The sequence below is a fragment of the Lates calcarifer genome, unplaced genomic scaffold (genome assembly GCF_001640805.2).
Source record: "Lates calcarifer isolate ASB-BC8 unplaced genomic scaffold, TLL_Latcal_v3 _unitig_121_quiver_1847, whole genome shotgun sequence".
NCBI lineage: Eukaryota > Metazoa > Chordata > Actinopteri > Centropomidae > Lates > Lates calcarifer.
In genome coordinates, this window is record NW_026115370.1 from 623 (window position 1) to 23,750 (window position 23,128).

Here is a 23,128-nt window from a genome sequence, read left to right on the forward strand (position 1 = left end):
TACCATCAGTAGAGTATATTAACTTTTTTTTTTTTTTTACAATTTCTGTTCCACTCTTTGAACACTAGATGGCATTATGTGCATTTTACATTTACATTACACTGTGTGTGATACAAACAGCTGGCTCAAAAAACTACATCAAACTAGTGCCTTTTATGCTGCCTTAGTGCTGTATTTTGTACATTGTTAAGCAGTGTAGATTTTATAGTGATAAAAATAAAATGACAAAGACAGGGTCTCACCCAGGCGTGACGGACTGCTTCCTCTTGATCTCTGTCAGTTTGGGAATGGGGTAAGGGCCATAAACACTGGGTGAAGATGGCAGACAGGCTGCTGGCTGATCACTTCATTCTGACAAAACACAGACAGAGGAGCAAAACATCAGAGGGCGAGGAAGGCTGCTTGGGTGGTCGGGCGCTCAGCTCTGCAGGTCTGCTTATGAGTGCAACATTCAGCGAGTCCATGTTATGCAAGAACACCAGCACATCCTGTAACGCTTCCTCTCCTACACAAATATCTCCCGATGCAATTACCAGCACAGTGAGAGAGGTTAAACTTCTGCAGTCTATCTCACACCTTTGAAGGGGGATCAGATGAATATCAGGACTTGTTTCTTACACCCCCAGTTCCTCAGAGATTACTGTAAAGAGGAACTTCTATGACAGGCCTATTTACTGTAGGAGTGTGAGAAAGACAGGAGGACAAGATTGAGATCTTCATACCCTTACACCTAACTTTTCACTTGTGTGTGCATGTGTGGTGCTAAAACCGAGGGAGAAAGGAGGGGCAGTGCCATTCAGATGCAGCAGCGGTGCGCAACACTACAAGCCCCACATGTGCAGTCAGGCTGCTTGCTCTTACTGAAGCGTGACACCAACAAACAGCTATTAACAGGCGCCTGTTCCACCAGGAACAAATATGCATTTCTGCAACTTCCTTACAATTTACCAGCCAGAAACACTGTGTGACAGTGATAGACAGATAGACTAGACAGCAAATTACGTGGCGGAGGCAAGATCAATGGCCTGTACATTGATGTCTCCAGTCCTCATGGTGGGGCAAACAGTGTCAGGGGTCCCTGAGGCCCTCATAGAGATGAGGGTCACTGACCCCTCCATACATTAGCCAAGACGCAGACAGGGACTGACACTGCAGCACTGCCAGAATGGGATGTACATGCATGTGAGTCTCTGCAGGTCTGTTTATGTGTTTTATTTATGCAAGTGTGTGTGTGTGTGTGTGTGTGTGTGTGTGTGTGTGTGTGTGTGTACACCCACTGCAGTGATTTTTCTTCTCATATCAACAATGACAGCAAAACTCATCATGGTAGCAGGGCAGTACTAAGCCAGGGCAAAGTAGACAAAACAAACAGAGGTGCCAGATGGGACAATGACATGCTGGTTTAGATCTGATATAACTTACCAAGGGGATCGTGAGGCTAAGTAGTGAGACAAGGCCCTGATGTAATGAGCAGCAACAGAAAGGAGCGGGGGAGCATATCATAAATCATTATCATTTTGAGGTAATTGATATTGAGTAAGCCTCTGGGGTTCTGTCAGTCTCTGTGAAGCTGATGACCTGACTACCTAATAACAATCACATGAAAAGGAGGAAAAGAGGAGGGATGCTGTGGCTCAGTAAACACAGTGGGCGCATTTGAAAGGCAAGGATTTTTGATTTTAAAGGCAGAGATCAAAATGGAGCTTTGGGGAAGTTCTGTTCTCACAGCAATGATCAGAGTAGCACCTGGAAAAAATTAATTCCAATGTGATTTAACAGGTGACACAGACAGCGCGGTACCTTGCTGGCTCTGAGGATCTGGAACATAAGAGGCAGGCCATGTGTGATGAGCTCCTCAGTGTACTCTTCCTCCTCGATGCAGCTGAACTCTTTCAGGAGACCCTGGATCAGAGGTCGGCGGTGCTGATGGAAACACGTCCGCAGAGACTCCAGCCAGGTGTGCAAAGTCCACGGGACCCCTGGGGAGACAGTTACAGAGGTAAACACACATGAAACACACACATAGAAGGCATTAATGCAGCATACAGGCTGTGATACTGTAGAAAATGCATGCATGTGTTTTAGAGAGTGTTTACAGAAACTAACCCAGGCTCCGTATATCTATGGTGATGTCTACGTGCCCGTGCTCTGCGCTGTGGTACATGGCTTCTTTCAGGGCTTTGAGTTTGGCCTTCCCTGTTCGGATCATGTCAATCTGAGACGGACTTCTACCTTCCAGCTCCGAACCCTCTGCCAGAATCTCCTCCAGGGACAAGACATCCCCTTTGCCTGTCTCTGTGTGCGACAACAGCTTACGAAACACATTTCTGGAAGAACAAAAAGAAAAAAAGAAAAAAAAAAAACAGAAATGAAATTTCATTAGACTGTTTTGCACAGATTGCAAGACTCTGGTCAATTGCTTTTGATTTCACATGGTTGACTGTCTCTTGTCACCACATGTGGCAATGTTGTAGAAAACAGGTGCACTTGTGTAGAAATAAACACTTCTAAGTATTTTAACAGTGATATAACAGTCACTGAGTAATAGGTGTTACTATGATGGCCCAATCTGAAATTAACTGTCTCACAGCTCTGATATGCAATCCTGCATTAACTTGTATTTTCTTTAACAAGTGTTCTTAGATAAACATCCCATATGCATATCAATAAAGAAAAAATCCTCAGGGAAAAAATGCTCATGTTATGCAAACAGGCACTCGTCTATCTTGAAAGGTATACAAAGTATTGGAGACTTGTAGAATGGACATTCTAATACATTTGGTGTCACCTAGATATGAATGAATAGTCGACACCCATTTCATGCATTTACTAAGACTTCACAACTTCAACTTAAACCCACCTATAAATAGTTAGAGCCTGAATCGTGTGCCAAAACAATGTTTCTAATCTAATGGTCCATTTGCAGAGAAATACATTTTTGATTTCTTTGTTGCTCCTCACAGGCGCGCTCTCTGTTCCTGTCACAAACATGAATTAGTTATAGGCATGTGTGTGATAGGTCATGCCCATTCTTTAATTCATTAGCTTACATCTCACACCATTTGCCAAATGAAGCTGATTTGTTCACACCAAAATGGTTAGAATTAACTGCTGTGTACCAGTTTTGGTGGAAATTGTTTGACAAACAAAAAACTATTTGCATTCAGCTCAGGGTTGTGGATTATTAAGACAAAACAAATGTAAAATGTTGCCATTGCTCTTTGCAACACTTGCAACAAATTTAATATAAACTGCACAAAGGTGAGACAGTACTGATTCATACATTTCAGGTGAGTGTGTGGACTTCTCCAATATATTCTCATTCAGTATTAAACATCTAATGACACAAACCAATTGAACAGCTGAGGTGTCAATTTCATGGACACGCTCTGTTGAGTTTCACAAACAAGATTATATGCTGAATACGAACAGAGGGTGTTTGTTGATCTTTTGTTTATTCAGTTGTGAGTGTGTATTCATGATTAAACGTCTGTGTGTGTGTGTGTGTGTGTGTGTGTGTGTGTGTGTGTGTGTGTGTGTTTGTGTGTGTGTGTATTGCCTACCTGTGTCCGTGAGCTGCTGCCAGGCTGTAGGAGTTCATGTCTCCCTGTGGTGCCGTGGAGATGCCGTTACGGTACATGGTTCCCACCATGGGGTCGGCCCCCCGCTCCAGCAGCAAACTCACCAGCTCAAAGTTACCTGTGCATGAAAAATGATTGGCAAAACTTATACACATACACAATAAGATTATAGCAGAATGAGACAGAGAGACAGATGAGAGTGAGGCAAACGCTGGATCATTTGTTCCGCATGCATGCCTCTATTTGTCTTTATTTTTCCAGCCCCCAGGATAAATATGCCTCTGATGTTGTAACTCAGCCAATGATCACGCTGACAGTCAGGTGTTGTATCAGCTGGTTATTGATGGCCAGCCCGTGTTGCCAGCGTGGAACAGTACAGTTGGACAGGAGGCAGAGGATGGGGGGGAGTCATGCTGGGTCTCTGTACCTGCAGCAGCCGCCAGCTGCAGTGGGGTCTCTGTGTAGTTCTCCATCCCGTCCTGCAGGGACCCCTCCACGTTGGCTTTGGCATCCAGCAGCAGCTGTGGAAGGTCAGGTGGGGACACGGAGGGTCACAAGAGAGAGAAACAGAGGTAGACACGGGGAGAGTCAGTCGGCTAATGAGTCAGATTTGAGGTCAGGTTGATAAATCTAAGCTTCTCTTGCCTAAAGACTGGTTCACATGTAATTGAATGGAACTGACAGCAGTAGCTTACAACTTTACTTGTAACACCTCTATAACACCTTTATTTTTCACTAATTCTCTAACTTTTGTTCTGCTGATACTAATTTTATTCTAATTATGATTCCACTATTTAAAAGAATAGTTAAAAAAATTAGGAAATACACTTATTTGCTTTCTTGCTGAGAGTTAAATGAGACACCACTCTCACATCTGCCTTTTAGACAGGAAGCTAAAGCAGGAAGCTAAATGAGAGAATGATATCAACAGGCTCTTGAATCTCATAACTTCATGTCATCTAATAAGATGAAAAATGACTTGTATTTAAAATTAATATCTTGGGAAATTGAGTGTAAAATAATCACATATTTAATGACAAAACATTTTATAATTTTATTCTTAATTTGATCTTTTTAACTTCATCCTTTCTTTTATCTGATGTCCTCTGAGACCAAATTGCAGTGTCACATGGCTTAAACATTTTCCATTAGACTTTAATGATTCAAAATCCAATGGATAGATCATTAAGAGGGCAAACTGAATTAGTTAAATGAGTTTGACAACAATTAGGCTGCTGCATTTCCACTTTTCCACTTGCTAAATGCAGTCTGATCCATTCGTTCAAATCCAAATTGATAGGAGGGGGGCCATATTTGACACAGACGCAAAGATTGACTGGGCAAATGCCCTCTATAGAGATAAAAAGGTTAAAATGGTACATCACACAAAACAGCATCTGAATAATTCAGAAAAATGAAAATAAAAAAGAGAGACAGGAGAAAACTCGTAGTGGAGAACCATTATCATCGTCACCACCAAGAAGCTTTGATGACAAAAATGACAATGATGACCAACCATGAGCTGAAGCACAACGAGAGGTCATGATGAGAGAATCACAGGTGAGAGAGAGAGGGCGTCACTACCTGCACCACAGGCACATGTCCGTGTAACACAGCGAAAGTGAGGGGCGTCGCCTGCCGCGTTTCGGGAAAGACTGAGGGGTGCTTGTGCACTGAGTTTGGCACCTGGGGAAGGGACACAGGTGGGTGGGTTGGGTAAGGTAAGGAGGGAGAGAGGTGAGGGAGAGAGATACGAAGCCATTAAAACTACGACACGGCCTACGGAGCACAAAACAAGCAGCTGCAGGGAGGAGGGAGGGAGGACAGGAAGCTCTACAGGAGAAACTAGAGTAATTAACTAGGAACCCTGGGGCTGCGGAGGACATCCTGTCACCGTGTTCACCTTCTAATGAACACGATGGATTGATGTGTCTAGTTAGGCCTCATCCTAATGGTTTCACTCTGATCACTTCACCCTCCACTGTGGGTTTCTTTGACAGGGCTCTGACTTGACCTCTCTAAGGCTCATCTCTCTGGTCAGATTGAAATGAATAACTATGAGCTAAATGGAAGCGTGACGTACATGAGACACAGTGACATGAACAAAACACAAAGGCAAATATTTTTCCTCAGGCTGCTTTGGGGAAAAAATGGGAAGCTGGGAGGCAGAGGAGACACATAAAACAATTTGTGATACAGCCTGCAATTAAAGGTTTAATCTAATAAAATACTTACTGGCTCTGACTGCACTGGTACCTAAATGTACAGTCAGAGCCAGGAAGTATTTTAGAGTGGAAGAAAACAAGGGAGTGACTACTGAGGTATCACCAATGATTCTAACTTTGAGTGAATAGAAGTCAGTCTGTCTTTAACTGCTCATATTTAAAATTACATTCAAAACCAGATGCATAAAATGAATCTGGAAGTGGGACTTTATATGTTAGTCCACAATGCTTTGTGCTTTGGCCATGGGTCACAAATACGGTGGACTGCAAATCAATTCTGACACAATGGCTGGTGGGACATGCTGTTGCTGAGGTGACTAACGAAGACCGGGATCACAAGGCCTCGACTGAACGACCTCTCTGACGTCTATACGGAGTCAAAGGACACAGCTCGAGTCTCTGCAGGCTCCGTGAGGAGCTGGGTTTGCTTTAAGTCAAGCGATCTTTATCACTCTTTATCCCTGACGGGAAAAAAATGACTCAGCAACAAATGTCTGCGTCATGTTTTGGCTCAGAAAACCCAAATACTTTTACTGCTCATATAATTCTAATGTATTTGATCAGTGTTATTTATCTTCCAAGATGGCAGGTTCAGTCAGTGCCTCATGATCCTTAGGTCTTATACATTTAGCAGAATGACACACAGGAGAGAACAAAAAAGGGGACATGAGGGACGACATGTTTGGTTTTCTCCAATTCAATACCACAAATAGTTATGTAAATATTTACACACACACTAATAAATCATTGTGAGACTATCCTTATGAGACCCTTCCTACATAAAACTGCATATATTGAATATATATATACATGTATAACACTGATATTTCTCACTAAGATAGCACATAACAAATGCTGTGTAGATAAACCTAATTCTATTTCCTGATAAGGGCGATGCAGACTCCATTCTGGTATATGTGATTTTACGTAACAATTATCCTTCCTTTTCTTTGACTTTGATCTCCCCGGTGTTGACACCAGAGTAGCAGCAGAAACTTTATCATCACCGACCTCGCTGTTAATATCAGCTCCTGCATCCAGCAGCATCTGCACCATGGCCTCGTCTCCACGGACACAAGCATACATCAGCGGGGTCATCCCCTGCAAAATGCACAGGCACAGAGAACAAGAATAATGGGATCATTGCGGACGTTAAAGATGCATTCCCTTGTTTCATTAAAGCACCAAAACAGCATAAGCAGTTGAGGGTGAAAATAAAGTAGCGCAAAGGGAAGGTGAACTTTTGGTCAGATCTAAACTTGGATCTTTGACAGTTCCACTCCTAGCACCTTGAGTGTGATGAGAGTAATATTCTGCTATTGATCAAAGTTTTAAAGGATACCACATGAATCAATATTTCCTCTGGGCCTTCAGGGGCATCAGCAGAGCCTGCCTGACAGAAACATGCTGTACTAGACGCTGTTTTTGAAAGTTTCTGCTTACATCAGCCCAAAACTAAATGTTGATTTTTTCCCATGGAAAATAATTTCAGTTACACTTGCAGTATTCTCCTGATGATTTACTGTACTGGTGGTAGTAGTCATGATATAATGCAGAGCTCCTTGGCAGGCAAGTTGGAGGAAAAAAACATGTCAGAATATGTATGACTGCCTTTAAGCTTTAAGTCTGCATGATGTTTAAAGGTGAAGGAGCCGCAGTTTACCAAGCAAACAAAATTTTCTCTCCGGGCTGTGCATGCATGTGCGTGTATTATCTGTATCCATGTGTGTGTGCGTGAGTGTAAATGTGCCTGCGTATGCATTATTTAAAATGTTGACTGTGTCTCTAACCTGCTCACTCATGCTGTTGATACCATCCGGCCCTAGCAGGTTGACAGCCTGCTTCACCAAGTCTGTGCGTCCGCAGCTGAGCATACGGAAGCCCAGGTCCTGCAGGAACTTTGCCTCAGTAGAGGCAGCATCCAGTTTCCTCGAGGCACAGAAGCAGTCATCCGTTCTGAAGGGCAAAGCACACAAAATGATTCACAGTGCAAGCTGACTCTTTTGACTGTTTGCAATGCACCATATTTTTCCTAAATACCTGACAAGCTTTATATTTTAACACTACAAGGAGGATATGAGTGTATGAGAAACAGAAATACAGCATCTTTACTTGCTCATATTGCTGACTGTGTGTTTGCTTGTGAGGTGACATGTATGTCTTCTGGTGTTTTTTCATGCGCACACACACATACACACGCTCTGCAGCCTAAAGGTGAGAGCATGGGCTCGCAGCCGTACCGGAGCTGGCGGGGCTCGCAGTCCACTCCGGGCAGCAGCAGTCTGGCAGCCTGCCGAACATCATCGCTGTCCACGGAGAAGCTGCGTCTGTGTTCTGTGTGAACCACAGCCACACGCACCCACTCCATCAGTGGTGGCAGCACCATAAACGGCCTGTGGGAGGAGATAGAGGCACATGTTCTTGCCACCAGGGAACCCACACTGAACTAAAGTCATGCTCAGTACTTTGTGTGCTCAGGCACTTGCACGGAAAATCCACCTAATACAGAATTTGCATAAGTTATTTTAGAGATCTTGCCCAGTGTAGCAGATGTTTGAGAACAGGATGAACTCCGTCTAGAGGATGAAGATTCAAAACTAGCATGCCAGAGAGAGACACTTTGATGTGAGGGAATCTAAACTGAGCAAGATCAGAGCATAAATTACAGCATTGAAACAAAATCTTTTTTATACACTCTTTGTTATGTAAAGAAATATTTATCCACTATATCATTAATTTATTCATTATCTTTCTGCTCTATTCTATTGAGACCTAAAACTGAACAGAATAATATCATGGTATTGAGCTGATGCTGTTAAAGGCTCAGCTGGTTACACTGCATACTATATCTACAACCTGCTATACACACCCACATACTGCTTTGCAACATATGTATAATGCATTATAAGGGTTTCTAAAAAAAATGCATTATGATGTCATAACAGTGTAATACTTTTAGAGGGTTAAGTATTGCTCTGCTTTTAGTATTGCTCTATTTTGCATGACACTATAAAGTCTTAAGAACATCACGGTGCAAAGTGGAAACAGACTGGATGGAGAGTGTGGTTTTACCATGCAAACAAACATACAGTATTTATGGCAGCTTAAAGTAAGGATGTACTTGTGATTTAGAACCATTCTGTGCTGTACGACTCAGGAAATGACCATGACACCACAGCTCATAGCTCTCAGATGTAAACGCATAAAATACAATGGCCACGAGTGTGAATGAATTACAGAACTTCTCCTCTGGGCTTCCTGTCTGCCTCTCTCCTCCACTGATCAGCGTTTACTGCAGCCACATGGAATCCATATGCATGAAGATACATATGCATGATGTCACATTTTGACCTTCGTTACTGTACTGACGGCGTGTTACGGCTATAAATACACGCTGTCTTCACTTGAACAAAACAATGAGCTGTCATAAATACATTATGCAAAACGTACTGACACTCTCATCTCTTGTGGATACAAAAAGCACCATGATATTCATAAGAGTTTGTAACATTTGATGCAAAATAAATGGCATTATTAAGTTATTACAACACTTTACATTATTAAGTATTAAGATAAGACATGTAATTCCTTATTCTTGTTGCCATGATACATCATACCACATCATAAAGGATATAATAATGTATTACTCATATGTCCATATGCATGCAAGCATAAATAATACATTATAGATATAGATATGGGCTTTATAAAAAGTAGAACTGCTTAGTTTTCTATTTTTAAACTAAATGTTCTAACTATTGTGTGTCAAGTCTGACCATTTAATTATTTTTCATAGTATGTGTATTATTAATAAAATAAACTAATAATTAAAAAAAACAATTTTTGATACTAAAAGAAGTCTGGTCATGTGTTTTGTATGAGCTGTCACATACTGTATTGCTGTGATGCTGTGCGCTCTTGATGAAACTTCTGTTCTTCTGGGATTTACTGTTCAATACTTCACTTCACAAAGGGCGTCTTGATGCCTGGACTGTCTTTGACACATGCTTGGCCCACATCTGTCACTCACTGATAATTAGTCACTAAGCAGTGCTCCTCCTGATAGGAGGATCTCTTAATAACAGTTTGATCTGCTAAGAAATGCAAACACCCTTTTATTTTACTCACTTCAAAGGAGCATGACCTACAGCCACGTGACGTTATTGGTTCCACAGGCTTCATTAAAGCAGCACACAACACCTAATCAAGAGGCAGGGAATGTATAGCATCGATACATTTCCCCACAAGCCCAACGGAAAAACTAGTTCACAAGCAGTTCAAGGTCTTGCTGTTTCCATGAGCACCTCTTTCAAGAATTGCAATAAAGTGCAGACATTCCTGTGGAAGTTGTCAAAGGCTTTCCCTAATTTTGGCTCTGGTAACCTGCTTAAATATGATTAAAACAAACATTCATAAATGTGATTTTCTTGACAAATGATGATTAGAGCTAAAGTAGACATGAACTGGACACCTGGGACACACATTAGCTGATAACTTGCTCCACTGCAGGCGATAAAAGTCTGGAGCCCCAGAGGAGGACTGCTCAGGCTCAACTGTCAGCACTGCTTCCCACCTCTGCCGCAAGCTGACAGGGGTTTCCACCAAAACTGTAGGAAATACTGAACAGCCTGAGGTACAAATGCTGCAGTGGAATATGGTGAGTGCAAAAAATATAAAACTGAAAAAGAAACAGCTTAGAAACTCAGCAGTGAAAGCGTTTGATGAGTAGAAACTACAAAGATTTGTGCGGACTGCTCTGTGCTTTCCTGAGTTGTGGGAGTCATACAAAGTGTCCAAAAACTACAGGATGAAGGATCAAGGGAATTAACACCATGGAAACATTGCCTAATCCTTATGTCATTTGTGCATAAGTCTCCAACACAGTCCTACAGCTGCCGCTTGATAATGTCCCACTACGTCAGTGGCAGTAATTATCAATACTGACTGGACAAATGTCTGTGCACACCCGCTCCAACAGCTCCTTCCTGCCGCTCCTCAGGTCACCCAGAGGGCTCACTCACGTAGCCAATAAGTTGACAATTCACTTATATAAAACTGTGCTTTCTTTCCAGAGGAAAACATCTGGTGTGCCATTTCAGGGGTGAGCACAGAGAGCCAGAAATATAATAAAAGAACAGTCTGTAGAGGTGTACAGTTACAGGAGAATGATCTCTACAGAAGGAACATTACCACTGGACTGTGTCTATAAAGTTATAAGCTGAGGTGAAAAGCCGGACAGATGCAGGACTGAGTGGAAGTTGTGGGTAACTGAAGGGAGTTTCCACTTTTTCTTATCGCAGTCTCATGGTGTTCCTTTATTGCTGTCCTGGTGAACATTAAAGGTGCAATATTTTTACTGTCCCATAGTACAAAGTGAGGTGCAGAGGTCTGATGGATTAATCAATACCAGACAGTTCTATTACTTTACCTTGTTCTGCAATAAGTTTTTTTTTAAATCTCTCTGTATAAAGACACAAAACATTTTTCACGGCTGAATTATGATGGGAGTTACAAGTAAACATCTAGATACTGCAACTGACTCCTTTTCTCTACCAAAAAAACAAAACATTTCTGTTACTATACTGTACATTGTGCTACTACCTCTTTTATAGGATGTTTCTGTTACATCTCTGCTCTTGCTACATTTCTTCTTGCTCTATTGTGAAAATGTGAGATTTGTCTTTCTGTCAGTTACAAGCTGTGAGCTGTATCACAAACCTGAGAAACCTGAGTGAGTGAGTTAAATGACTTAGTGCCATAATGACAAGAAGTTTGTTATGATCCACGAAGATCCTTTAACTGAATTGAATGTTAAATGTTTCTTTGGCCACTCGGGTGCAGTAGAAACAAGTTACAATACAACACTGACACACAGTATCATCACCTTTCAAGTTGATATGGTAAGTCAAAACCAAAACCAAACAGATGCTTATTTACACATCCAGCAAATACAGAGCAGCATTATCATTATCAAGCCATGTTTGTGTCCACCTAAGGAAAATAAACACATTCTTTAAGCTCTGTTTTTGGTCTCCACCAGCTCTTTAGGAAGATATCTGGCTCTGTAGCTAAAAGTTGCTTCACTGTGTTCATGTTTGATGCCTGGCAGGTCTTGTACAGTATCTTAAGCACCGAGAACAAAAAAATGAAGCTGATGAGTGAGCAAAAACTGTAAAGTTGAAGGGAACTGCAGATTCAGGTGATAATCCTCTGTAGGTTTATCACTACAACTGATCCCTTTCACATACAAGTTGTCATGTAATCTGTTGCACTCATACTGATACTGATTAAAGCTGCTTTAATGCCATTATGTGTAGAATTTTTTTGTGATTAGAGCAATTTTCCAATATTGCGGTAGCATTATATTTCTGACTTTCCTACACTGTCTCTACCAATCGCCAGATAGCTCATTCCTGCTGAAGATGTAAATCTTTAAAAACAAGTCACAAAAAAATATTTTTGTTTTTCAAAAGGGTCCCTAAATCAGCTGGGAACTGTAGATTTTAGCAAACATTACCGTGATGTGAGTAAATGGCTCATTTGACAGGGACTATTTTCAGTTGTGGATGAATACACATTCAATACACTTGTGAGTGTTTACAGTGGCAGGATGATGTTGTAGAATTGACTTACAATAAATGACAGCGCCACGTCATGTCATCCAGTGCAACAGTGTGGCTCTTTGATGTGTTTTTGTGTATCAGGCTTTAGACACACAGATAACACCTGCTAGTAGGATCAGTTTATTGTTATTTTTAGTCCTTTCATTGGATTTGTTGAGGGTAAGAAAAACATTTCACTCTCTTATGACAGCTCTGATAATCTCAGTTTGGTGGTTTTGGTCCGTTGTTGAGGAATTGGAGTTCCTCTTTAAATTTTATCTGTGTGTTTGTTTCTCACCTTTCTGTTTGTAAGGTAACCTTGGAGGGCTCCACATTGGGGTTCTCCCACTCCACCTGAGGGCAGTGCATGAAATAACACAGAGTGTAGATCGCTTCGGGGGCCCACTGAATCACGCTGCTCTTCTGGTGGATCGGTGTCCCATTGTTGTGATTCTTCATATACATGGGCTGTAGGTGGTGCATGGCTCGAGACACTAGGTCACCTACACAAGAACAAACACAAACCGTACATTTAGGGAATCATAAAGGGGAACACGGGCAGCAAGAGAGGAATTCATGCACAGGCACACTCAGAGATGAGGGAGAAAAGACAGGGATATTTTGAGCACACGGCCTTTAAAAAGACGTCGGGGAATCATCCTCTATCCTTCTAGCCCCCTTTGGAGCTTACTCTGTCAGGGGAAATCGAGAGTTTCCACGCACCACAGTCAGGAAAAAGACAGGGTTCGTCCCAGTCCTTTCTGTGCAGCTCACAGGGGGAACAGGAGAATAAGCATGCTCAAGACTACACTCTCTGACGAATTAATATTTATGGATAAACATTAGCTACTCCAAGCTATTTCCTCTGCATAATTTGTCAGTACTTTAAGGTCATCCAGTTGGGCTTGAAAAATCAAAGCTTGAGAGGACTCTGCTAATAAAAATGTGAATATTCTCTGGGCGGGTTTCAAAGAAAGTAAACAGTTCTTGGAAAAGCATGTTCAGCCCCCTTTTTTATACTTAAGGGACAAGAAAGATAGCAAATTCAACTCATCAAAAAGAGATGAATTTGAATTTTCTTCCACACCCAGCCTAATACTCAAGACGGTCATCCACTTCATGAAAACATTATGATTGTGGCACCTTGGTTATTGAGTGGCAGAGTGTGCTTGCTTGAAAAACAACCCTGTATTATTACAGCACGGACTCAAATCCCATTTCACTGAATGCTGTCAGATTTCTGTCGCTTCTCCTTCCTGTCTAGACCCAGTGCACTATGAGAAAATGGAATGAAGTTCTGAAGCAGGGTCAGTCTGAAAAAAAAAAATATGAAAAAAAATCCACACTGTGTCATATTGTTCTGGTCAATTTGATACTATTCAAGGCAAAAAAGTAATAGAGCATGATGGCACTTAGGTCCTCAGTCTGAATGAACTATACTGTACACTGTCTGTCTATACAATACAGAGCGGGAACAAACAGTCATTCCCATGGACAAAAGGGTTTGTTTAGCATCAAAACTGGGCTATTTGGCGCTTGCCAAGAATCCATTTAGCCTCAACAATGTGAGAGGCGAGTGTGAAAAGGACGCCTGAATGAGGGAAGAGCATTCATGCAATAAAACAGTCAATCTCTCAACTGTCCTTTGGGAACAGTGGTGCTGCACTGATAGAGAAATGTACTGGACATCACCTACTGATGCAATGAGCAGGAAATATTATGACAGGAATGACCGACTCTCGTCCAAACTTTAAGTTAGAGGTCTTATAGTTTCCCTCTGTTGCCATCTCTTACTCTTCCCACATCTCTCTCTTAATTCTACCAACAGGAATATAGATAAGCTTGTAACAGTGCCCTCTTAAGCTTGGTAAGGGGAGCTGAGGTGGTCAGTGACAGCCAGGTCTCATGTCTTATTTACGCTGGCCTGTGACATTTCCTGTGCTGGCAGAGCAGGCTGGCAGGGTAGAGGAAGAAGATTATTTCTCACGCTGAGAGAGTGCAACAGCGGTGAAGTAGCAGCAGCTTAACACATAAAGCGAGATTACCGCCGCTCCTTCAGCAGGTGTACGCAGAAATAACTGCTGAAAAAGGGTTTAACTCGTTGTTTTCAGCCGTGAGGATTTGTTTCGGCCCAAAGAGAGGGCCGACAGAAGTACAGCAGTTTAATAAGCTAAAACGTCAATAGCCTTTTCATTATAAGATTCAAGCCTTCGATCGATATCTCATCCTGGGTAATTAATTCTTTATGCTAACAAGAGAAGGAGAGGTGGAGGATACACACAGCAGATCCTGCTCCTCAGGTATCTCAGTGATTACCTTTTAGCAGAGGGGCAGTGCACTCTTTGTTTTCAGAGCTTTGAAAAGCAAAATCACACAAATATGCCAGTTTCCAGAGCACAATGGCACTGCTTTGATTTACGAGGGATTTTACGAGAGCTGGCACCTTTAAGGTCAGTAACCGGTGATGCAGTACCCACATAACAACCCAACTACCCAACCCAATTACTTCAGAGAGTGTGAAGACTATTCAATGTTTAATAGCGAGAGAGAAAGTATACTCTTTGGAAATGCAGGAATTAACTCTCATTTCTGATGAAGCAATTATATTCAAGCCTTTATAGGGAAATAAATACACAGTAAACAGCTTTCCTTTGGGTATTGATGAATGGGTCCATGCTGCACTGTGCAGCTGCTGCCATCATCACCGTTTCTGTGTTTCAATTACTTGGTGGCATGCGGCCGTGATTACATTTAATGGTTGCCTGTGGCCATCCTGACTCAACAAGATGCTAAGCTATTCCTCCTGCTATTATTTTGTCCATATCAGATAACAGAAAGTGCACAAACATTATCTTTATGGGGTGCTTCCATCTAAATCTGGTGTGGTTAATGTGAAAAGACTCACTGAGGAAGAAGGGAAAAGAGAGGAGAATGACTACAACTTGACAAAAAAAAAAAAACAATTGAACTCATGGTCTCTTTGAGCATAAAACATTGTTGAAGAACTTTCAGTATGACTTCACATCATAAATTACAGTCTGCAATAGGAATAAGCATATAGCAGCACATTGTCTTTGCTCAAAAGTTGAGACAGGTTAGATGGCACATAAAGTAACATTGCGTGAAGACTCTTGCTGTCAGAGGTCTCTGGAGTCTTTATTAGAGGAAAGAGTATGTGCTCAGAGGACTGAGGATGGGAGATGTGATGTACATTGCTGTTATGTTCTGCTGTTACATTAAATGAAAGGGAGCTACTGTTAAAACTAAGTAAAATAATCACAATGACACTAAAGAATTGTACTAATGTATTGTTCGGTTTTACCCCTCACAGTAGCCATTGGAGTTGACATGTGAAATCCTTGTGATGTTGGTGATTTTCATGTTTTAATGTCAGTTGACACCATTTAATGACATGGTCCCACCTTTGAGCCTATCAATAAAAATCACCATGACAGAGCAAAGCACTAAAAACAAAACTTTCCACCATGAAGCACTAAAATCATTAAGTTGTTCCATTTCCTCTAAGATTCTGCTGCTTTTGGCAGATACATGGTCATTCTGTGGCATTAGATGTAAACGATAACAGTGCAGATATTTAAAAAATCCATACACTCTTGCTGCTGACACAACAAAGTGATGTTTGAAATGTATTACTGAGAGTACGGCCATTAGCAACGTCTTCTGTTAAAACAGCCCTGATTCCAGAAATGAAAAAAAGCAAAAGATGAGAAGCACCAGATGAGACAAAGTGAGAGGGAAAAAAAACACATGATCCTTGAAACGTCTAAGACTGGCTTCAATAGTGCATTCCTTTCTGTGAGAAGTTGTGTTTTTAGAATTAGATTTTTGCTTCATGTCCAACAATAATGAATAATGATGATGTTTCCAGAGTGTTTTTTTTAAATCAGTATTAATAACTAATATTGTATGACAGTAAAGTAAGGCTCAATATGAATTATTAATACCACCATTACCTGCACCAAATATAGTGCAGGTAATAAAATTTGTAATAAGTAATAAGGCCATAAAGAACGTGAAGAAGAAATCTAAAATGCAGCTGTAGGTGTCATTCAAACTGTTAGACCAAACATACACATAGGAAATGAAATTTTAAAAGTATTACAGAGTAAGAGCAGGACTAATTTCATTTGCTTCATTTGTGATCCAGCAAGGCTCAGTAGGGTTTTGGCTCGGCTGAGGGATGCTGTCAATGCAAATACGCAGAAATGGTGAGTGGCTGAGTCTGTGTTTGTTTTCTATACAGAGCAATATTTGTTAGCATCAGCTAAACTGACAGAAATGAGCACAGTATCAAACTTCTAATTTAACTCTCATCGAGAGAGCAAGTAGGTTTACATCCCAAAATGTTGAACTATTCCTTTAAACTTTGAGCTGATGTTGGTGATGATGTTGTTGGAGGCCAACAGGCAAATCAGCCTGTACTGTGAGGAGAGGTCACTACCATTTTGGGGGTAACATATTTTTGGCTGAGCAGATTTATATATGGAGATCTATCCATGCTCTGCCTATTCCAAGAATAAAGTTAGGAGGCTGGTTCAGTTCATGATGCCACAACTGTTGGTGGCTGTATGGTTTGAAGCCCACAGACATGACCTGCGCAGTGAGGTCACTGCCGTTTGACCTTGTTTCACTTTGTGGTGCTGTATAGATTTTCATATATGTGGAGAAAGCCCACATGTATTTTGTATCCTCCATCCATCTGCGCTTCTAAGAATAGATTCAGGCAAATTCAGTAAAATACTGAGTTACACAAACAACACTGCACAGCACACATTTGAAGCAGGATGTTTGTCGGGCTTGACTGAGTGACGGTGACACGCCAACAGTCCTAATAATTGCAGTATTTGCAAGACTGTCATTTCAAATATGCTAATTTGGCATTTTGGCAGAGGAGAAAATGAGAAAATACAAAGAGGTAAATCGGTGGCAAACCTCAAAAACTGAGTCCAAATGCCAGTGCAAAAGAATGTCCCTGCACAAGATGCAAATTTTACTGTGCTTGAGCAGCCGCTGTCATTTTATTCCATGAACTTTATTTTAGAAAATCAAACTCTCATCTGTCTTTTTCCCCACTCTTCCCATCTTTTATTCTGTTTTTGCTTCCTGTCTTGTTCTCTTTCAAATACACTATGTGACAGACTCATTGCCGGCTGCTTTTCTCAATTATTCATCTTTTTTTTTTTCTTTCCTCAGCTTGAGCTGCGTGTGTGTTTGCAAATCCTATAGTTATTTACAGAATTCCTCTCCAGGGCTGATAACATTACCACTGGACTAAGCTCTGCTATTACCCACGGACCGCTCTGTTGTCTCAGAGTGTGTTTGCAGTGTCAACATAACAGAATGAGTCCTTGCTTGACCTCATCAATACAACATGGACAGAGGACTGCTGGCGCTTTGCCTCAGCGCTGCACCCTCACCCCTCCTACCTCAGTCCTGAGAAAACATACAGTGAGAAGAATTGGCTCGCTGTTTATTCTGAAGATAAATGTTTACACTGGATGTACAGAAAATATTTTTCCAGCCTTGTCTTGACATACCGATGCCATGACAACAGAAACAGACCCTTCAACCTTTTCCCCATTATTTGGCTTGAAGATTTTTTTGGGGGGTGGGGGTCAGAAGTATTGTCATGCACATTAGGAGATAATCTGTGTTTATGCCTGTGATTTTGTTATTCTTCTGTCAGTGGATGCTGCAGCACTCAGATGTGTTTTCTGGAATGAGCTGCAGTGTTGCACGCACCCAAGGAACAAAACTGTTCATCACTCCAATGAGCATCTTGATGCTGTGATTATATCTGATTATGGGAAATGGGAAAACATGAAGTTATGTACTCAGTGATTTGCAACACAGCTTGCCACGGCAGATTTATTGAAAGTTTGTCAGAAAGTTTCCGCCACAACAGAAAACAAGGTAGAAACTCAAATAAGGGCCTTGTGTTGAACTTTGCTTTGGTCAACCTTGGTTGTGTATTATAACTTTTGTGTGAGAGAGGATGGGAGGGTAAAACGTTATCATGATGTAAGTTCACAAATGATGCAGAAAACCTATTATTATTATACAAAACCAACTCCTAAAGCCCATGTAAATGACTTTGTACTGTATAAATGTATTTAGAAAGCATTCTGATGCCCATTATTCTTTGAATAATGAGTACATTGTGAGAGGACAGACATTCAATTAACTGTTGGAGGGCTTGTTGAAAATCTTTTTTTTTTTTTTTTGTAATGAATGGCTCTGGTTGATTAGAATTGCTCTCACTGACAGTGCAACTCCCACCGAATCACATTAATTTAAATAGGCAACAACACATGCACAGCAGGATTATGATACAGTGATTTACTGATAGAGTGAGACAATATCTGTGAGTTATTAAACATCGCATTATCATATCAGCCCATAATGTCATCCAGCTCAAAATATGGAGGAGACTCTTAGTCAACCAGAGCTGCACATTTTCAATAAACCCCACAATCAAAATATCTGTAAATTCATTATAGGCTTGTCAAGACTAACAGCTAGTGGCTCTGCGAAGCTGTACATAGACACAGCTGTGCTGTGAGCTGAATGCAAGGGTTAGCATGCCAGCCGTTTTAGTTAAGCATGTAGGCATGCCAGCATATGCTAGAGGAAAGGTCAGAGGGTCACCAAAGTAAGCAGGATTCATCCTTTGGGACCATGAATATCTGTACAAATGTTTATGGCAATCTAATAAAGTATGGTGGGTGTATGGTGGGTCACTGCATGAGAGCACTGCAAAAAATACCAAAGAAATTTCATCCATTATATCAGATGGTTTGAATAGGGCTTCAAATGGGTTTCAGTCCAAGAACAAATTTCTGGGTATTGAATATGGATTATTTATTTATTTGTTTGTTTGTTTTTGGCATGAAAATGGTCATATTCAAAGCTGTTGAATATCGGCCCAAAATACCAGGTGTCAGCAATTTCAGTTAATGACCGCAGCTCCTAACTTTCAGTCATATTGACCAAACCCTGATACACACACACAGACTTTTAAGTGTTCTTTTCAAGGGTAGAACTCAAACACTCCTTTTCAACATCATACTACCTCACACTCACACAATCACATATGTCAGGCAGTCAAAAGTATGTGGACACCCAAACATTATACTTTTGTATGTGACTTTTGAGACTCAAAAAACCATTGATATTAATATGCTCCCACAGTATAACACCCACAACACTTCTGGAAAGGCTTTCCTCAAGATTTTGGAACCTGGCTGTGAGGCTTTGTTCTCTTTCAGCTACAAGAGCATACACTATAGGCCTTTTTCATGAAAGACTTTTTGACTTGTCACAGTAGGAAAAGCACAAGTGTAAATAATAAAATTGATACTGAATTCTATTTTGCTATTTCAGCTTAAGGGTCCTGATATTGTTCATGCTGGCTCACTGTCATGCTGTCATGTCTGACTGGGACACTTGAATAGAACAGAGTCATCGTTAATGTTGTTAGTAACACCTGTGCTTTCCAACTCCAAATGTCTGCTGTGAAAAAAGCCTCTTCGTGAGGTTGGACACTGGCATTTGGTGATAAAGCCTGGCTCACCGTCAGTGCTCAAATTCATCCCAAAGGTGTTTGAGGTCAGGTGTTTTGTACAGAACAGTGAAGTTCTTCAACAACAAACTTGAGAAATCATTTTTTATGGGCCCAACTGTTTGTGCACAAGGGCACTGTCATGTTGAAACAGGAAAGTGTCTTCCTAAAAACTGTTAACAATATCACCGACTGACACTAGTGACCCCTGGAGCAGCTTCACTACAGCAACTGGGTGGTTAATTGCCTTGCTCAAGGGCACATTGACTACAGAGCGTATTGAGGGAGGGGTCAACGATGGTCATTCACTTCTCCGCCACACATACACACACATACACACACACACACAGATGACTCACTGAGTTCAGAGATGCTGCCCACTCTTGTTGCCAATAAGCACTGTTCAATGGAGCGCAGCTCAGACTGACTGTAGGCGTTTCCCTCTCCACTCTTTCCCGCTCGCTGCTGTTGCTGCTGCTGCTGCTGCTGCTGGTCCCTGTGAAGAGTCAGACCTTCAGGTAGGCTGAGCACACCTGAAAGAGAGAGAGAGAGAGAGAGGGAGAGAGAGAGAGAGAGAGAGAGAGCTCAGTTTATACAGTCAGGTCAACTGTTTTGCTCAAAACTGATTTCTCATTACACCACATAAGAAAAAGTAAGAGACATAGTGTCCCCTCTTAAATGGCAGCAACGTCCCATTAGTTCCCTTCATATATTTGTCATATTAATGAGAAAGAATGAAAAGGTTCAATATGTTATTATTTTTAAAAAAAACAGCATGTGTAATTATTTGTGTAAAGACTGAGAATCTAAATGAGAGAAACAACAGAGGCCAAAGAAGGTAGTAATTATGCCTCCTAGTTATACCTGTCAAACTTCTCCCATAGGAATTAATGTGTAATATGTCAAATGTGTTTTCATTATTCACACCTCTGGATGATAGTTACTCTTCCTCACTCGGAGGGTGATGAGGCAGACTGCTCTCCATTTTTCTCTGCTAACAGTTTCTCATTCCTCTGCAGCTTTGTGTGGCACCCTTCTTACTGTTTGCAGGGTGTCAACTTATGACACGGCTGAAAGCAGTGACTCTCTACTTAGCCACCTAATCACTGTGAAAAAACAGTAGCTTTGGTTTTAATGGCTCCTCTCTCATAATATGCCACTAATTTAATGCACATGCCTGCGGCGAAGGTGACATTCCTCATTCATCTTGCGTGAGCAGACAGTTGCTTATAAGGTGATTCATTTCAATTTTCCCCAATGAGATGAAGGGGAGTCAAAAGTAAGGGACTGTATGAAAGTTACTGGAGGGGTTTCAGAAATAGGGAGGGGGTTATGTATTCTTCCTTGTTGTTGATTGGAGGGTTGTCTACATTTTGGAAGAGTTGCAACAGCTCTTGGTTCAAAAATGAAAAATGTCTGAAATCCTCTGCAAAGATTTTTAATTTTGTCATTTTGGAAATAGCTAATTCAACTTCTAATAATTTTCATACAGTCCCTAACAATAGAGAAAATGTGGTTAGTTAGTATCAATATCTATCATTCCCTTTGAAAATACAGCAACTAAATCCACACTGCTTTAAATGTGTTGATTTTAAGTCACGCTCATAATTATACACTACTTTTGTGTTTGCTATTCACCATGCATTAAATGAGTAGTAAAAACTGTGTGGCAAACACATCTGGAAACAGGTTTCTTGGTAATAAGTCACAGTTATTTAGCTTAGGAATCTACACAGCAGCTGCTAAAAGAGCAGCAGCCGTGGCACCATCTCTTCCTAATCTTTGTTCAGGTCAGACCAGAGAACTACTGACAACCAGCGCGACTCTGGAGCAAAGAGCAGGAGACATCACCACCAACTGCACCAGTGTCAAGTGTCCTCAACTGCTGCAGTTTTCAGACAAAGCTCTAGAGAAGCCAACAAGCTCAATTACGAAAGAAAAGAGACTTTCTTTCTGTTTCTGCAGGAACTTGTCTGCAGGGATTAGACTGAAACACCTCCTTTATTGCTTTTATTGCTTGCAATGTGCCCTCTTTGGCGAGCATTTGTGCAACCTCCAGGAAATCCATCTTAAACCATTTAAATCAGCAGGAGGGCTACCCTGGCACTTTCATTACTCCAACTTTCTTCTCAAACAATTATATACCAAAGTAAATAGCCCACTCAGAGCGTGACCGCAGGATTTGTGACCCACCTCTTTTGATGTGCACAGACTAAAGGCCCCCAGGTGTGATTCAGATATTGCCCTGCATGGTGCCATAATTTTAATAACTAGCAAAAGGATAAAGTCTCTGGCCCTGTCATCATCCTGTATTTAATTCATTTATCCATTTTACTTCATCATTTACTCATAATAAAATTGTAATATATACTGTCTATTTGTAGACTTAGGACCTAATACTTGTAGGAAAGGGACTAAAGAAGCAGAGAATAATAAGAATATTGTGCAACTAATTATCTTAATAACTATTTAGCTTAAAGTACTTTACTTTTGAAAACCCAAAAGGAGCATATGACAGCCAGCCTTTTGTCTGAGGACATTTTGACCTGTCAAAAAAGGATGGGTGTAAATAACATCAAAATAAGAAATGTAATGTAAATAAATGTAATAATAATGATAATACCATGTAATAATACATGATGGCTGAATTCTATTTTGCTTTTTTCAGTTCCAGGGTCCTGGTATTGTGCATGTTGGCTTACTGCCACATAACTTAACTGGGACACTAACAGAGCCATTGTTAATGTTATTAGTAACACTTGTGTCTTTCCTATTGCGACGTGTCTAAATGTCTGCTGTGTAAACACCTCTGATTGAATAAATCTGTTTATGGGGGGGGTTAAAACACCTTACTGTTACACTTGAGCTTTTAACTGTCCAGCTCCTTAACCTTGGTTCAGGGGAATAACAGGACCAACTGACAATGAAGTGCTGAATGCTCTCAGCATGGATTGAGGCAAGGTGACTCACTGGCTCTCTGCGTCCTAATGCAAGCCACTGTCTACCCTCAGGGAGGAACTGATGGAGCTCTTAACATGCCAGCCAGCAACTATAGCCACTCTCTCTCTCTCTCTCTCTCTCTTCTCTCTCTCTCTGTTTGTGTGATGGAAACACTTGTCTGTATCTTCCTCATGATTG

At 41.1% G+C, this 23,128-nt stretch overlaps 1 protein-coding gene across 1 annotated transcript; it reads right to left on the bottom strand.

The window, feature by feature from the left end:
- Positions 1-276: 276 nt before the first annotated feature.
- Positions 277-20,506, bottom strand: LOC108887377 (ankyrin repeat and BTB/POZ domain-containing protein BTBD11-B). The gene is made up of 11 exons (XM_018682769.2): positions 20,350-20,506; positions 12,707-12,911; positions 8,047-8,199; positions 7,597-7,762; positions 6,818-6,907; positions 5,166-5,267; positions 4,009-4,102; positions 3,564-3,699; positions 2,107-2,327; positions 1,801-1,979; positions 277-351 (listed from the first exon to the last, which is right to left on the bottom strand). Exons 2-11 carry the CDS (start codon positions 12,889-12,891, stop codon positions 277-279), a joined length of 1,401 nt encoding a protein of 466 aa, XP_018538285.2. The 5' UTR covers positions 12,892-12,911; positions 20,350-20,506.
- Between the last annotated feature and the right edge of the window lie 2,622 nt (positions 20,507-23,128).